This window comes from Neomonachus schauinslandi, chromosome 8 (genome assembly GCF_002201575.2).
Source record: "Neomonachus schauinslandi chromosome 8, ASM220157v2, whole genome shotgun sequence".
NCBI lineage: Eukaryota > Metazoa > Chordata > Mammalia > Carnivora > Phocidae > Neomonachus > Neomonachus schauinslandi.
The window spans coordinates 18,852,921-18,870,246 of record NC_058410.1 but is presented as its reverse complement, the minus strand read 5'-3'; the positions used below and the strand labels follow the sequence as shown (position 1 = coordinate 18,870,246).

Sequence of the window (17,326 nt, the reverse complement as noted above, 5' to 3'; positions counted from 1 at the left end):
ATGCCCCTAACATGGGAGCAGCCAATTATATAAGGGAATTAATAACAAAAGCAAAGAAACACATTGACAACAATACAATAATAGTGGGGGACTTTAACACCCCCCTCACTGAAATGGACAGATCATCTAAGCAAAAGATCAACAAGGAAATAAAGACTTTAAATGACACACTGGACCAAATGGACTTCACAGATATATTCAGAACATTCCATCCCAAAGCAACAGAATACACATACTTCTCTAGTGCCCATGGAACATTCTCCAAAATAGATCACATCCTAGGTCACAAATCAGGTCTCAACGGGTACCAAAAGATTGGGATCATTCCCTTCATATTCTCAGACCACAATGCTTTGAAACTAGAACTCAATCACAAGAGGAAAGTTGGAAAGAACTCAAATGGAGGCTAAAGAGCATCCTACTAAAGAATGAATGGGTCAACCAGGAAATTAAAGAAGAATTAAAAGAATTCATGGAAACCAATGAAAATGAAAAAACATCTGTTCAAAATCTTTGGGATGCAGCAAAGGCAGTCCTAAGAGGAAAGTATATGGCAATACAAGCCTTTCTCAAGAAACAAGAAAGGTCTCAAATACACAACTTAACCCTCCACCTAAAGGAGCTGGAGAAAGAAGAGCAAATAAAGCCTAAACCCAGCAGGAGAAGAGAAATAATAAAGATCAGAGCAGAAATCAATGAAATAGAAACCAAAAGAACAGTAGAACAGATCAACAAAACTAGGAGCTGGTTCTCTGAAAGAATTAACAAGATTGATAAATCCCTGGCCAGACTTATCAAAAAGAAAAGAGAAATGACCCAAATAAATAAAATCATGAATGAAAGAGGAGAGATCACAACCAACACCAGAAATACAAACAATTATAAGAACATGTTATGAGCAACTCTATGCCAGCAAATTAGATAATCTGGAAGAAATGGATGCATTCCTAGAGATGTATCAACTACCAAAACTGAACCAGGAAGAAATAGAAAACCTGAACAGACGTGTAACTACTAAGGAAATTGAAGCAGTAATCAAAAATCTCCCAACAAACATAATCCCCGAGCCAGATGGCTTCCCAGGGGAATTCTACCAAACATTTAAAGAAGAATTAGTACCTATTCTTCTGAAACTGTTCCAAAAAAATAGAAATGAAAGGAAAACTTCCAAACTCGTTTTATGAGGCCACCATTATCTTGATCCCAAAACCAGACAAAGACCCCATCAAAAAGGAGAATTACAGACCAATATCCTTGATGAACATGGATGCAAAAATTCTCACCAAAATACTAGCCAATAGGATCCAACAGTACATTAAAAGGATTATTCACCACGACCAAGGGGGATTTATTCCTTGCCTGCAAGGTTGGTTCAACATCTGCAAATCAATCAGTGTGATACAATACATTAATAAAAGAAAGAATGAGAATTCTATGATCCTCTCAATAGATGCAGAAAAAGCATTTGACAAAGTACAGCATCCTTTCTTGATCAAAACTCTTCAGAGTATAGGCATAGAGGGTACATACCTCAATATCATAAGAGCCATCTATGAAAAACCCACAGCGAATATCATTCTCAATGGGGAAAAACTGAGAGCTTTCCCCCTAAGGTCAGGAACGCGGCAGGGATGTCCACTATCACCAGTGCTATTCAACATAGTATTAGAAGTCCTAGCCACAGCAATCAGACAACAAAAAGAAATAAAAGGCATCCGAATTGGCAAAGAAGACATCAAACTCTCACTTTTTATAGATATGATACTTTATGTGGAAAACCCAAAAGACTCCACCCCAAAACTGCTAGAACTCATACAGGAATTCAGTCAAGTGGCAGGATATAAAATCAATGTACAGAAATCAGTGGCATTCCTACACACCAACAACAAGACATAAGAAAGACAAATTAAGGAGTTGATCCCATTTACAGTTGCACCCAAAACCATAAGATACCTAGGAATAAATTAACCAAAGAGGCAAAGAATCTGTACTCAGAAAACTATAAAATACTCATGAAAGAAATTGAAGAAGACACAAAGAAATGGAAAAACGTTCCATGCTCATGGATTGGAAGAACAAATATTGTGAAGGTGTCAATGCTGCCTAGAGCAATCTACACATTCAGTGCAATCCCTATCAAAATACCATCGCCTTTTTTCAAAGAACTGGAACAAATAATCCTAAAATTTGTATGGAACCAGAAAAGACCCCGAATAGCCAGAGGAATGTTGAAAAAGAAAAGCAAAGCTGGCGGCATCACAATTCCAGACGTCCAGCTCTATTACAAAGCTGTCATCATCAAGACAGTATGGTACTGGCACAAAAACAGACACATAGATCAATGGAACAGAATAGAGAGCCCAGAAAGGACCCTCAACTCTATGGTCAACTAATTCTCGACAAAGCAGGAAAGAATGTCCAATGGCAAAAAGATAGTCTCTTCAACAAATGGTGTTGGGAAAATTGGACAGCCACATACAGAAGAATGAAACTGGACCATTTCCTTACACCACACACAAAGATAGACCTAAAATGGCTGAAAGACCTAAATGTGAGACAGGAGTCCATCAAAATCCTAAAGGAGAACACAGGCAACAACCTCTTCGACCTCAGCTGCAGCAGCTTCTTCCTAGAAACATCGCCAAAGGGAAGGGAAGAAAGGGCAAAAATGAACTATTGGGACTTCATCAAGATAAGAAGCTTTTGCACAGCAAAGAAACAGTCAAACAAAGCCAAAAGACAACCGACAGAATGGGGGAAGATAGTTGCAAATGACATATCAGATAAATGGTTAGTATCCAAAATCTATAAAGAACTTATCAAACTCAACACCCAAAGAACAAATGATCCAATCAAGAAATGGGCAGAAGACATGAACAGACATTCACACATTTTTCCAAAGAAGACATCCAAATGGCCAACAGACCCATGAAAAAGTGCCTAGTATCGCTCGGCATCAGGGAAATCCAAATCAAAACCTCAATGAGATACCACCGGACACCAGTCAGATTGCCTAAAATTAAGTCAGGAAAGAACAGATGTTGGCAGGGATGCGGAGAAAGGGGAACCCTCCTACACTGTTGGTGGGAATGCAGGCTGGTGCAGCCACTCTGGAAAACAGTATGGAGGTTCCTCAAAAAGTTGAAAATAGAGTTACCATACAACCTAGCAATTGCACTACTGGGTATTTACCTCAAAGATACCAATGTAGGGATCCGAAGGGGTATGTGCACCTGGATGTTTATAGCAGCAATGTCCACAATAGCCAAACTATGGAAAGAGCCAAGATGTCCATTGACAAATGAATGGATAAAGAAGATGTGGTATATACATACAATGGAATATTATGCAGCCAACAAAAGGAATGAGATCTTGCCATTTGCAGTGACTTGGGTGGAACTGGAGGGTATTATGCTGAGCAAAATAAGTCAAGCAAAGACATGTATCATATGACCTCACTGATATGAGGAATTCTTAATCTCAGGAAACAAACTGAGGGTTGCTGGAGTGGTGGGGGTTGGGAGGGATGGGGTGGCTGGGTGATAGACATTGGGGCAGGTATGTGCTGTGGTGAGCGCTGTGAATCACAGACCTGTACCTCTGAAACATAATACATTGTATGTTAAAAAATTAAAAAAAAAGAAGATAGCAGGAAGGGAAAAATGAAGTGGGGGAAATCGGAGGGGGAGAGGAACCATGAGAGACTATGGACTCTGAGAAACAATCTGAGGGTTCTAGAGGGGAGGGGCGTGGAGGATGGATTAGCCTGGTGATGGGTATTTTTTTTTTTTTTTAAGATTTTATTTATTTGAGACAGAATGAGAGAGAGAGCACATGAGAGGTGGGAGGGTCAGAGGGAGAAGCAGGCTCCCTGCCGAGGAGGGAGCCCAATGCGGGACTCGATCCAGGGACTCCAGGATCATGACCTGAGCCAAAGGCAGTCGCTTAACCAACTGAGCCACCCAGGCGCCCCTGGTGATGGGTATTAAAGAGAGCAGGTACTGAATGGAGCAGTGGGTGTTATACGTAATGAATCATGGAACACTACATGAAAAACTGATGATGTAATGTATGGTGATTAACATAACATAATAAAAATAAATAAATATAAAGACCCAGAAGTGTTAGCAAAAAGATGGAAAAGTAATGTTAGCACCAAATTAGAAGAGTGCTGAAACGGCTGTATTAATATCAACAAAGTAGATGTACAAGTGCTTTCTTTAAGACCAGAACACCATTATTTTCAAAGATACGTGGAATATTCACCAAAATAGACCATCGTTTGTGCCATAAAATCAATCATTATAATTTTAGAAAAATTGAAATCATTAAAATCATGTTCGTTTAGTATAATAGAATTAAATAAGAAATAATAAGGTAGATGAAAAATCTACAAATATTTGAAAGTGAAACAATATATTTTAATGGGTCAAAGAAGAATCAGAAAATGAGAAAGTATTTTGAACTGAAAAAAAGATGTGAAAATAGGACATATGGAAGTCTATGAAATGCTGTTAAAGTTTTCAGTAAAGCATTATTTATGTTAGAAAACAAAGAGAGTCTCAGATCAATGCCCTCAGCTTCCACCATAAGAAACAAGAAGAGTAAATTAAATCCAGAGTAAGTGGTAGAATTGAAATAACAAATAAATGAAATAGATAACATAAAAACAATAGAGAAAATTGGTTAAATCCTGATTTAGTGGAGTTCAATAAAATTGGTAAACACACAGCCACAGTGATAACAAAAAGAGAAAAGGCACAAATTACCTATAACAGGCATGAAAGAGGAGATTATTCAATTTCTACAGAAATGCAAAGAGACTGGTAAGGAAATATGTGCAATTTCATTCCAATAAATTCAGCAAATCAAGTGGACAAATGCCTTGAAAGACACCAAATTCCTTGAAAGTACCAAATCCCTTCTAAGAGAAATATTTAACCTGAGTAGCTTTATATTTATTAAAGAAATTGAATTTTTAATGAAAATGTTTCCCATGAAGAAACCTCCAGGTTCAGAGGGCTTACTGGTAAATTTTAGCAAATAGTACTCACTGTACCCAAACTCCTTCCAAAAATGGAGGAGAGTATACTTCCCAATTCATCCTGTGAGGGCTGCATTATCTTCATACCAAAACCTGACAAAGAAATTGTAAGAAAGCTGCAGACTATTGAACAGATATGCAGTAGAGATGCAAAGTCATAAAACTTATTCTTAATAAAGAGTAACAAATATAATGACTAAATCTTACATTTAAATAATAATGCTGTAGATATAAGATCTAACTTCTAAATTGACTTGTTCTAAGGTAAACTGAGTGAAAATTTCTGGCTATATTTCTGTGAGTTCATGCTATTTTACCTCTTGTTTCATATAAAAATAGCTTTATATCTGATTCTTAATGCAGATTGTCAAATGTATAACTTTAGACATTGAAGAAATTATTATAGTTCTCACTTAGGTTAAAGTTTTAAGGTTAAAACTTTAAGACCTTCACAAAATACCACCGCACCACCCCCCTTCCTCCAATATTTACTTTCTATCAGTGGTGTTTTACTTCAGTCAAATTCATTTTTATTATACTGGGGCAAATAAATAGCATTATGATATCAATTCTGAACATTTCTAATATAGTAGAAGTTCTTGGTGCAGTTTTAATTGTTCATTTGATTTCTTGAAGATGATTTAGTTGGGTGGGAGTAATTGAAACAAATTCATCTTTACCCTTAAGCTTTTGTTGCTTTGTGTAACAATAGTATTTTTCGAATTGACAAACTTACCTGGCTTTATGTCTAAATGATAGACTTTGAGCGTACTTGGGGTAGTATTCCTAATTTTCTACAGATATTTTCTGCATAGGATATTTGAATCTATATAAAATTATATTTCTTCAATGACATTTCATTCTTTTTAGGCTATAAATAGTATTAAGATATTAGTACTCTTTCTGTAGTAACTCAATGTGTTGGCAGAAGTGAAATACGGCATTATTGATGTTTTAAGACAGTAATTTAGTACTTATCAAACTATTTTAATGGTTATTCTTTGTCATGTCTAGAATCGATCAGTGACTTGTATTCTGGTTTCATGTTGTTTTTTCCTAGTAGACTGAGAAGCCACAGATAGAAATACAGGCATAGAAAAAAATAATAGTATGTACATTGCTAGTGCTGTGAGTACATTTATCTCATGACTGTCAGTCTTTTAAAAAAGAATATTGAAATAATATGTTTGTAACTCACAGCATTGGAATCAGTAAGATTTTTAAAAATTATGTTTCACCGTATAGATATTCACTAAAGCATTTATTCCTTTAAGGTTTCTTTTCAATGTTTAGAAAGGTGCTTTTAGTTTTTAAGACAGCTTATTTTCTGTTCATTTATCTCTCTTACACACACACACACTCACACACACACACACACACTCACACACACACACACACACTCCCCAAAGATAAAACAGTGCTTAGAATGAATAATTTGTTTACATTTTCGGAATATCTAGAAGAGTTTCATTTAGGTTTTATTTTTAATGGAAATAGCAGTGTTTTCAATTTATGCCTGTTAACATCTTTAGAGAAGAGAAGCTATAAATCACTTAATATCCAATATATAATAATTTTATCAACTATTTTACAAAAATGTGTTGTTCTATGATTATCTTACTCAATTAAACAGTATTACTGTTGTCTCCCTTCTACAATGGAAATAATATTAAAATGTTCATAAGTTAAAATACTAGGGCCAAAGATGTACAGTTTAATGTATTATTCATATATACAAGAAATAATTCATCCAGTACTCTAAGCATTCACTTTATTATTTGATAACATGAGAATAAGAAAACTAGAGTGTTTTCAGTATTTCCTTTCCATGTATTTGCAAGCATTATAATTTAAAATCAAAGTCTATTACAAAATTTTTTTCTTACCATTTCAGTGACATTTTCTAAGGTTTTAGGAATAGTAATTATACTAGCAATCAATGTTGCTTTTGAATATAATTTTAAGATCTTATTTTCTAGGGGCAAAGAAATTATTTTTGGTGTAAGTCTGCTATAAATGTTAATCAGTTTATGTATAATGTAGGAATAGCTGGACTAAGATTTATATACAACTTTTATTATGAAGTGATTCTAATCATACTGCTCAGTTTGCAAAACAAGTAAATAGGGAATTTATTTAATTTCCCCAGTATTTTGAGTTAGTGAGTGTAAAATTTGATGGGTAAATAGCTAGCATGTTATCCTTCCAGAAAATTATTCTTAAAGATGCTCTCTTAATTGATAAGAATAGCACAAAGCATCATATGTACTACTTTTGCCAAAGCCAAATAGTTATCATAGTTTTAAAAAAGGTATCAGAGTAGGCAGTGCTCATGCTTTTCTTTTAATTTTCACAGATGAGAATACTATCATACTGTTAATCCATTAACTGCCTCATGAGCTTTATTACAGTTACGATTTCTTGTCAGACACTGCATCTTTTAAAGAAATATTTTTAGATTTGTATATATTGCTCCTGTGGCTTATGCCAATAGCTATATCATCTTCCCTCCTTTTCCTCTACATTTTTTCTCCATCCTGAATTCATCATGTTTCTCTACAACTTTTGTATATCTCCTTTATTATGTTAGTTTCCATTCATTTTGCCCTTGATCTCTCCTATTTCCCTTCATCTGTATCTATAGTTTCCCATTTTTTAAAAATCAAGTCACCTCTTAAGAATCTTCTGGAAATTGCATATATTGGAAAAGTAAGCCAATTTACATACAAAATTCCTCAACCCTAGTTGATGGTACCTACTTTATATCTCATATCATCTCCCATGAATTATTCAGTTTTGCTCCTAACCCACCTTCTGATTGTAAAGGTGTGCCAGGTTTGGTTAGTTAGATTTGCTATTCCCACTTTGTTTACATAAATTTCTACTTCATTTTCTCAAAAGGACTAAAGAAAAAGTAAAACTGCATGTTTTATACTTATGTAGTTTATATGTGGTATGTATTATACACATACTTTATATATATATATATATATATATACATAATGCTACTTAAGTGTATATCAGTATACTTACCAATATACTATACTTAGATAATATATACATATAATACAGACATACTTAAGTAGCATATGTGTAGTATTACATGCAGTGGTATTAAAGAGACTATTAGAAAAAAGTGATATCTTGTATGAAGTTGAATTTGTATTTAGGAAATTGCAGAAATAATTGAAAAAATCATGTATATTTATTGCATGCATAAGTTTGTATTTGGTTATTCTTTTATGGAGTATTTTCTGGCATTTGTTTCTCTCTGTTATCCAAAATAATTGTGAACCACTGGTCCCTATAATTAGTATTTACTTTTGGAATAGTTAATAATTTAATACTGTCTTTAAAGTAAATGGTACTTTTAAACAAAGGTGTATGATTTTCTTTAGCAAAGTAGAAATAGTAATTCTTTATAAATATTATATATTTATGTGTATGATATACATTTATATGTAGGATAAGATTAGAATGTTTTTATTTATATATTCAGACAACACTGAAGATCGTTCTTGTATTTCCCTTATCACCTTAAAAAAAATATTTAAAAGCTTTGTATAGCTGCTTAGCTCTACTTATATTTTACAGAAATAATTTCATCTGTTAAGGCTATTAAGGGATTATTTTAAGATTGAGTTTATGGAATGTCATATATGTATCTTGGAATAAGCTTACTACTGTTGAGTAAGCTTTTATTTAGGGGGTGTCTGAGTGGCGCAGTCAGTTAAGCTTCTGCCTCATGATTTCAGCTCAGGTCATGATCTCAGGGTTGTGAGATCAAGCCCCATGTTGGGCTCCATGCTCAGCGCAGTCTGCTTGAAATTCTCTCTCCCTCTCCCTCTGCCCCTCCCCTGTGTGCTCACGCTCTATCAAAAATAAATGAATAAATCTTTAAAATAAATGAGTAAATCTTTAAAATAAAAGATTGTAGGGGTGCCTGGGTGGCTCAGTTGATTAAGTGTCTGCCTTTGGCTCAGGTCATGATCTCAGGGTCCTGGGATCAAGTCCCACATCGGGCTCCCTGCTCAGTGGGGGAGCCTACTTCTCACTCTCCCTCTGCAGCTCCCCCTGCTTGTGCTCTCTCACTCTCTCTGTCAAATAAATAAAATCTTTAAAAATAAATAAAAGATTTTATTTAGAAATTTGTTAGAGATACTTTGAACTTGAAATATTGTGTTAAATATTGGCATTTAGAAACACAGCTAATTGTCTTTATCCATCTTCATTTAAATTTTAATACTGTTTTAAATATATAAGCATATGAGGAGCCCAAATAAATGGACATTGAGGAAGATGATAGTAAATGTTGACTTGTATGTAAGTGGAACTCTTAAGGTTCAGTTCCATGGTTTTGTGCTGTCCTCAGCAGTTCTGCCTTCCAGTAGGGCAGCTTTTAAAGTCAATTGACCATTAATAACTAGAAGTTATCAACTTGAGTTGAAAAGAAGTAATTTAAAGAACAGAAATCACCCAGGAGAATGATTTAAAAAAAATTTTTTTTTGCAGGCAAAATAAATAATATTAGAACCAAAAAATTAAAAGGTTATATACTTTGGTCATATAAAAGTATTTTTCAGATAGTTTTTAAGTGGCTCAGAGGCATAAAATAAATATCTAATCAAAAAAGTGTCCCTTCAGGGGCGCCTGGGTAGCTCAATCCTTAAGTGGCTGCCTTCGGCTCACGTCATGATCTTGAGGTCCTGGGATCAAGCCCCGCATCAGGCTCCCTGCTCAGCAGGAAGCCTGCTTCTCCCTCTCCCACTCCCCCTGCTTGTGTTCCCTCTCTTGCCGTGTCTGTCTCTGTCAAATAAATAAAATCTTTAAAAAAAAAAAAGTGTCCCTTCAGATTTTAAAAATCATCTCATTACTGTGAGAAATGGATAACATGTCTTAAAGCTCTCAATCTGAGGTATTTTTAATTGATCCTAATTCCAAATATACATTTTTGTCTCCAAATTTTAGTTAATTTAAAAAATTTGTTCTAGGGGTGCCTCGGTGGCTCAGTCGGTTAAACATTTGCTTTTGGCTCAGGTCATGATCTCAGAGTCCTGGGGTCCAGCCCCACATCAGGTGGGGCAGATTCAGTAGGGAGTCGGCTTCTCCTTCTACCCTTTACTCTCCTCTCTCTCTCTCAAATAAATAAATAAAATATTTTAAAAAATTGTTCTGTCTAATACAACCAGTTTTTCTGATGAGATATTGATTGTAATTACTTGGTAATTTATGTGTAGGTGTAGTTTATTCTAAGAATCTATAAGAATACATTCTGTTTTTCTGAACTCATTAATAATACGTATATCACTATTATATCATTCTTATGCTGGCTTAAGGAATAAAGTAAAAATAATTTAAAATAGTGTCAATACCATATTAAATCTCATTTGCATTAAAGAGGGTTATGGAAATGTAAAATTAATGTGTTGACTTCAGCTTGGAAAATAATGAAAAAGTTTAAAGTGAAAATTATAATACCAATTGTGTATAGCTTGGTTTTTAGATTTTGTTTCTAAAAATGGAATTCTTCACTCCTCTTCTATAGGCTATTCACTCTGTTGCTTGGCATCATGAGGGAAAACAATTTATTTGCAGTCATTCAGATGGCACCTTGACTATATGGAATGTTAGGTCTCCAGCTAAGCCTATACAGACAATCACTCCACATGGTAAGAACGTATTCCTTTTGAACACTACATAAATTGTGATGTACAATAAACTGTTTGGAGTTTCCATTTGGATTTATTTGTTTTTGAGGATAAGAATGAGTTTTCTTTCATTTTGAGAAAATTAAAAATATGTATACATTTAGAAATAAAATGTAACAACCAGGTAATACAATCTCAAATTAACTGTATTTACAATTGAAATTTCAAATTTGAACTTTGAGAAAGTGAATGGTACATTATATTCTGAATATTGTTTGTCCAGTAGTCCAGAAAGTAAGTAATTTTGTGAATGATACAGGACTGACTTTAAGCCTTTGTCATCTTAAAGTTATCAATTGCAAGTTGCTAATACACACATACACATACATACACATAACAGTTTGCAGAAACACTTTGAACTCTACAAAAGGTAATTTTATGCATTGAAGTATTATGTCAAAGGTGTCCAAGATCACCCCAGGTTTAATGATTTACTAGTAAGACTCACAGGACTCAGCAAAAAGATGAAGAGCAAAATCAGCAAAGGGAAAAGGTACATGGGATGAAGTCTGGGAGAAGCCAGGCTCAAGCTTCCAATGGTCCTTTCCCAGTAGAGTGACACAAGACATGCTTACTTCCTTTAGCAATGAGTTATTACCAGGTGTGTGAAATGTTGTCTATTGTGGAAGCTCATTTGAGCCCAGGAGCCCAGAGTTTTTATTGGAATCAGTCCATAGCACTTTCTACTTACAGCACGCACCAAAATTTCAGATGCCCAGAAGGAAATCAGGGATTCACAGGAATTGTTTTGTTCATACAAACAACTTAGGCACAGTGTACCACCCTTATCAGTCTGGGAATGGTGGAAACCATCTTGAAAGCCAGTTACCAGATGCCAACTAAGAGCTAACCTTTTGAGGGGATAGCAGTCTCAGGCTTACTTGTTCTTTTCTGTGCAAGAGCTATTTATAGAACCTCTAAAGTTTTATTAGGGTGTTTATGAACAGATTACGAAGGCCTTCCTTGAGTTTGGATGAAGTTTAGGAATTTGCATTTCTTTATTAATCTGCATTCTCCAACCACCCTAAGAGACTCTTAGCCAGTGGATTTAGGGAGATTAAAGGAACTGTTCTTTACATTGGTAGTCTATTGAAGAATATCCTTGTGGTATTGCTAATATTTCATTGTTTGCTTTAAAATTATCAGTGCCCGCTTTAAAAAAGTATTGGTCCATCCTGAATTATTGCAATGTAGAAATTAAAGAAATAGTAAAATTAAATATTTATCTGTGGCAGGATGGGTTTTTAGAGTTGTTTTTTAGAAAAAAATAGTAATTCATAAAGCCACACATTTTAGTATACTTTACCATTGCCTTGTGGTTGCAGTCATCTGGAAAAGCCCTAATTTTAAATTTGCTCTGGGTCTATTTATGCATGCATCCAGGGGATAGATAGCCCTTATGATTGAGGTTCCAGTTTTTCTTAATATATTTTCATTCTTTATTCTTTATTCATTCTTTCATTCTTGGTGATACACCTGAGAATTACCATAAATTTTAGGATTTCCTAAGACCTCTAGAACCTAAGAATCCTGAAAACCAAAAAAGATGATTAGTCTTAAAAACTTTCATTTCAAATTTAGAGAAAATGAACCTAGTATCAAAGGCAGTAGAAATATGTAACATTGGCTTTGCAGTTTTAAGTCTACCTAAATTTTTATCTATTTTTATAAGAATGGTACTTTTTTCTTTTGAATCACTTGAGAGTAAGTTGTTTTCATACTGCCCAGTCACCCCAAAACATTCCAGTATCTATTTTTTACAAATAAGAACATTATCCTGTATCACCAAGTTTTGCCTTTTATCAAAAGGGTCTATATGCAGATTACATTTAGTTGTTTCAAACTGAAACAGTTCTTGAGCCTTTTCTTGAGTTTCATAACTGACAAATTTTGAATATTCTAGGTCAATTATTTTATAGAATGTGTCCACATTTGGTTTTGTCAGATGGTTTTTCATGCTTAGAATCAGGTTTGGAATATCTTAAAACGATTGATGCATTCTTTTTGCTGCCTCTCAAGTGGAACTTGTGTTTGATTTGTTCAAATTGATGGTGTCTTATACCTTGATCTCTTGATTAAACTTCTGTCTGTTAGATTTCTCTATTATAATGTTCTTTTTCCTGTGAAATTGATAACTATTTTTGATTTGTATTTGTAATCAATAAATATTTGGATTTGAAGGAGGTACTTTGAGACTCTATCAACATACTGTTCCTCCTCAAACTTTTATCCTCTGGTTTTAGCACCTGTTGTTGTTTCTTGGCTGGGTTAATTTTATTGTGGTAATTGCCAAATGGTAACTTTTCTATTTAATCTTGACCTCTCTTTATATCAAAAACTTAGATCTTTGGGAGCAGACTCTGAGAAGTGGCATAAGTAAGTTTCTGTAGAGTTTATAGTATCTTAGCAAAAGAGGGCCACTAGCTAAAATTATTTTTAACCAACTGAGCCACCCAGGCGCCTGCTAAAATTATTTTTAAACAAGACAAAGAATATTTGATTTAGTATTTTTTTTTTCAAAATTAAAATCCAAACAAAATGTAAATACTTTTTTTCTGTGGCAGGTGTTAAGTACGATGGCATTTATTGCATATTATAGCAGTCTAAAAATGTAGATGATCAGATGTACTCTTTATTTATAAAATATGAATTATTTTTGATAGTAGTAATGTTTACTGCTTATTTTTAGTGGTAGGTAACTTACCAGAGTTAAATTTATGTTGATAGCTGATTTCAGTGACAAAACTAAGTGCATTTTTACACATTGAAGTACAAAAATGTGTTTTTCATGCCATGACAAGGTGTCATGTATTCCATATATATCCCTACTTTATGGTATATAATTTTGGTATACTAAATGTCTGCTTTGATGGATTGAAAATTAGGGTTATTTTCTCATTACTATCTTCTGTTGTGATCTCTTGCTTTTACTTTCTGGCAGTTATGATAAATTACTTTATACTAGACTTAAATTTTTTTCCGTTTCGGGTTTTTTCTAATTTAAACCTATTTAATGGTTGTTTGAGTATCTTCTTCTTAAAAAACATTTGTAATTATTACCTTGATAGCTAGGAACTAATTGTACTTTAAGACTCCTACCAGTACTTCATTATGTGATGTTTAGTGTTAAGAATAGTTTAAGATATCCTTGAATAATCTGTTCAGAAGACATATTACATCAGCCTAACATGGGGTTTTAAAACCAGAAGACCTGTGGTCAAGCCCTGGTTCCATAATCTCTGGGTCTATGACCTTTGGGAAGTCAGTTAACTTTTCTGAACTTCAGCCTTCTCATCTATAAATGGAGATAATTAAATTTAATCTTCTCATATGGTTGTTATGGAGATTATTTTTATTTATTCAACAAATATTGGATCTACCATGTAATAGGCACAGTTCTACATCCTGGATTAAATAAGCAAAATGTAAGTGAAAGTACCTGAAAATTGTGATGTGCTATACGTATGTGATCATAATAAATATAAATCTGCATATGCTATTAATTTGTTAGGCTACGACTGAAAGATTGTTAGTGTTCCCCAAAATATATTTCACATATGAATTTTTCTTATATTAATGAGTTTTTCGGTGAAAAGCCATGTTATAGTCAAAGATTTGGAAATGCTGAATTAAAGTTGAGCATTTTCTTCAGCGTTAAGACTTCTTAACTTTTAATGTGTACTATAAATTTCTAAGAGGGAGAATATACACACACACACACACATATAAATATTTATTATACTGGTTTATATATACATTTATTTTATGTGGCTTTTCACAAATTTATTTGACTTTAATGTCTTTCATTCGGAGAACATCTTGTGGTTCTCCAGTGCTCTCTAAAATACACTTTGAAGAATGATGGCCTTGAACTATAATTGAATCCTAAGACAGTTCTCTCCAGATTTGTTAGCTGTGTTCAGTTTATCCTTGGATGTCATCTTTCATTGCTTAAGTTGTTTGATAGCAAACTCTTATTCTGAGGGGCAGAGCAGTCTTCTAGATAGTGATGATAAAATAGCCAGCAAAGGAAAAGAATTTGATTCATTTAAGATAATTTTTTGATATAATATTGGATAATTTTCCAATGCATATAAAAATGGTTGATAGTTATATTTTTTTTGGAAAGTTTTCATTTGTGTGTCTGAAATACTTAACAGATGATTTGTTTACTAACTAAAAGAGTGATAGCTCTTTTAACCATAAAAATATGGTTTTTATGAATATCAGAGAACATTTCCTGGCAGTGAGACAACCTGGAATGTAACTCTAGCTTTGCTATGTGTGGAAATACTTTCTGGAGATAATTACTGTTCTCTGGGACTTTAGTTTCATCATCTGTAAAATGGCAGGAATGTACAAGGTGATTTTTAAGGTATAAAGTTTTGTGAATATGTGGAAATTAAGCAGGATTTGTTCCACCTATTGACTACAGAGTCATTTCATCTTGGTGGGCTGTAAATTTTGTATTTCTGTGTGGTAAGCCTAGGGGTGAGTTCTGCTTCTCTCTTTTTGACCTGTTTCCTCTGACAAACAAACTTTCATAATTTAGGAGGGAAGAGTTTGATAGTCCTGGCATAGCTCATACATTTACCCTGAAGCAATCATCATGGTTCAGTGAGTTGCTGGCTCAGCGCACCACAGGATCTCCCTTGTAACCCTGGGTATGTGTGTGTCAAAGTGTCATTTCTCTGATTGTCATCTTCACCAACATTAGATGATTCTCAAAGGAAATGGAGGTGATAGATGGTCAAAATCGATAGGTGTCCATTATAGAAAATGACAGTTTAAAATTTAGCTTCTGGAGCTTATTCATCAGTGTGATCAATGTACTTCTTAAGGAATAAACCAAGATTGGGGAACTTTATTAAGTGTCGCTGGAGAAAAAATTTTACATAAGTAAAAGTCAATGTAATAGTTTAAGGATGTGACCTACAAAAATTTCTATTAATCTACTTTTAAGATTCACCTGAGCATAAAACATTCAATAAATAATAAAACCATACTGCAGTTCTTTATATAGTTCATTACAACGTTTTCCTCAGTTTATGAATTTGAAAGGACTTACCAGACTCTACAGAACATACGCAAATAAAACTTTTATGCAAGTAAAACTTTTCTTTAAAGGCAAAGGATGTCCTGCAGCAGGAGAAACACAATGCAGGTAAGCATTCCGAGAGGCATCCCACATGCAGGCTCCCACAGACACATGTATCCAAGGATTGTGCTGAGTCTTCAGCTCCAACCACCTAGATCTAGCTTCTGAGAAACTCAGTTTACCCTTTCAGTTATCAAGCCAGTCTTGTCACACCAGTTAAGCCAGTTGCCAGCCATCAGTAAAACTGTTACACTGGGGGTCACTGGGGGAGTTTTGGGAGTTTGGGATCTTGAACAAGCATATCATAAATCCCACTGCCCTTGGCCACGAGTCAAAAATCAGGTATCCAGGTGTCTCTAGTCCAGCTATAAATCAACTCTGTCTTCATACTTACTAAAGAAAGAGCACCCTCCTCATTTTGGACTAGTATTATTAACAATGTCATTCTCCAGTTTGAATCCTTTTATTTTCTAGAACATCACTGTTCAATAAAAATATAATGCAAACTGCATGTGTAATTGTGAATTTACTAATAACTATATGAAGAGCAGTTTAAAATGTAAAATTGTTTTTAATAATAAATGTTTAACTCAAAATATCATTTAAATATGTAATCAACTTACAAACTTGAGATATTTCACATCCCTTTTTGTACTCTTTGAAATCTGTGTACTTTATGCTTGGACCAGCCACATTTTAAGTGCTTTATAGCCATGTGTGAGTGGTGGCTACCATCCTGGATAGCCAGCTCTAGGCTGAAAATATAATTGCTGTGTAACAACTGTATCAGTTAGAAAATGTGTTCTACATTCTAAATATCAAAATTAAAAACAAAGGAGACCCTTATTTTTGTCAGTGATCCTCACTCATTTTTAATGCATCTTTTCATTCAATAGACATTTATTGATCACCCCCTATGTACCAGAGATTAAATGCTGGAAGTGTATTCCCCTTGAAGAACTCAGAATCCAGTAAATGAAAATGATCTATTAATGGATTACTAAAATACATAAGTGCTGATACAGGTGTACATAATATGCTGTGGAAACAAAATTAGTATGCTTTTGGATGAAGGGTGTAGGAAGATTTCACAAATTCAAGTTATATGAGCTTGGTCTTAAAGGATGAGTGGGGAGTGATAAGATGGGAAAGAGCAGAGCAAGGTTATTTTAGTCAGAAGATACAAAGACATAATCAAAAGCCAGGGTATTCTTAGAAAACTGCTAATAGTTTAATATGGCCAGAGTTTAAAATACTTTTGGGAAAGATGCAGGAAACAATGGCAGAACTGCATATGGAGGCAAGAATATATATTGTAGTATGCTAAAGAGTTTGGACATCCTGATAGAGACCTAAATGATTTTACAGTGAGAAACATAAAATTTATCTTTTGGAAATACTACTTTGATGCATTAGGAGAGCTGGGGGCAGAAGAGGGAGACCAATTAAGAAGCTTTTGTAAATGATAAATAATGA

The 17,326-nt window shown here is 34.1% G+C and overlaps 1 protein-coding gene across 5 annotated transcripts in view; it reads left to right on the top strand.

Moving 5' to 3' along the window:
* STXBP5 (syntaxin binding protein 5) overlaps nt 1–17,326 on the top strand; it is a 184,231-nt gene that overhangs the window by 68,418 nt on the left and 98,487 nt on the right. For all 5 annotated transcript variants that reach the window (XM_021693538.2, XM_021693537.2, XM_021693536.2 and 2 more), the window contains exon 8: nt 10,590–10,713. In XM_021693538.2, the coding sequence (XP_021549213.1) occupies nt 10,590–10,713 (124 nt within the window). The remainder of the gene's footprint in view (nt 1–10,589; nt 10,714–17,326) is intronic.